Here is a 717-nt window from a genome sequence, read left to right as displayed (position 1 = left end):
GCCATAATGGTGTGCATGAATGCCCTAGCAGACGCTCTCAAGAGCGTTAGCAATGCTGAGAAGAGAGGCAACCGCCTGGTTCTTGCTAGGCCATGCTCCAAAGTCATTGTCCGGTTTCTCATGGTGATGATGAAGCACAGTTACACCAGCGAATTTGAAACCACTGATGCTCACAGAGCGGGGAAAATTGCTGTGAACCTCATAGGCAGGTTGAACAAATGTGGAGTGATCAGCCCCAGATTTGATGTACAACTGAAAGATCTAGAAAAAGGGCAGAATAACCTGCTCCCGTCCCGCCAGTTTGGTTTCATTGTACTGACAACCTTAGCGGGCCTCATGGACCATGAAGAGGCAAGACGAAAACACACAGAGGGGGAAATCCTGGGATTCTTTTTCTAGGGACATGATACAGACGTGCAAATAAAATGCCTCAATGGACCAAAGAATCAATCAATCAATCAACATTTTTAAAAAAAAGTTCTTACCCTTCTAGTCAATAAATGTGTCATAAGAAAATAATATGTAATGCAGGGAACAAGATATTCAGAAGAGCATGTTAGCAGTAGAAAAAATTGGGGAAAAACTATGTGGTAGGCAGACTCCAGAATGGCCCCCAGTGATCCCCACCTCTCAGCATTCACACTTTTGTGTAATTCCCTCCCCTAGAGTGTGGGTTGGACTTAACTGATTCAATTCTAATAAACAGAGTACATCAGA

General features: G+C 43.8%; 1 protein-coding gene across 1 annotated transcript; it reads left to right on the top strand.

Moving 5' to 3' along the window:
* Positions 1-399, top strand: LOC122891737 (40S ribosomal protein S15a-like). Its single transcript, XM_044227631.1, has one exon. It carries the CDS (start codon positions 7-9, stop codon positions 397-399), a length of 393 nt encoding a protein of 130 aa, XP_044083566.1. The 5' UTR covers positions 1-6.
* Positions 400-717: the final 318 nt, after the last annotated feature.

Source organism: Neovison vison, chromosome 12 (assembly GCF_020171115.1).
Source record: "Neovison vison isolate M4711 chromosome 12, ASM_NN_V1, whole genome shotgun sequence".
Taxonomy (NCBI): domain Eukaryota; kingdom Metazoa; phylum Chordata; class Mammalia; order Carnivora; family Mustelidae; genus Neogale; species Neogale vison.
This window is presented reverse-complemented; position numbering and strand designations above follow the sequence as displayed.

What these genes read in the sequence shown, in the direction of transcription:
- LOC122891737 (XM_044227631.1), top strand. Translation starts at nt 7, where the DNA reads ATGGTGTGCATGAATGCCCTAGCAGACGCTCTCAAGAGCGTTAGCAAT.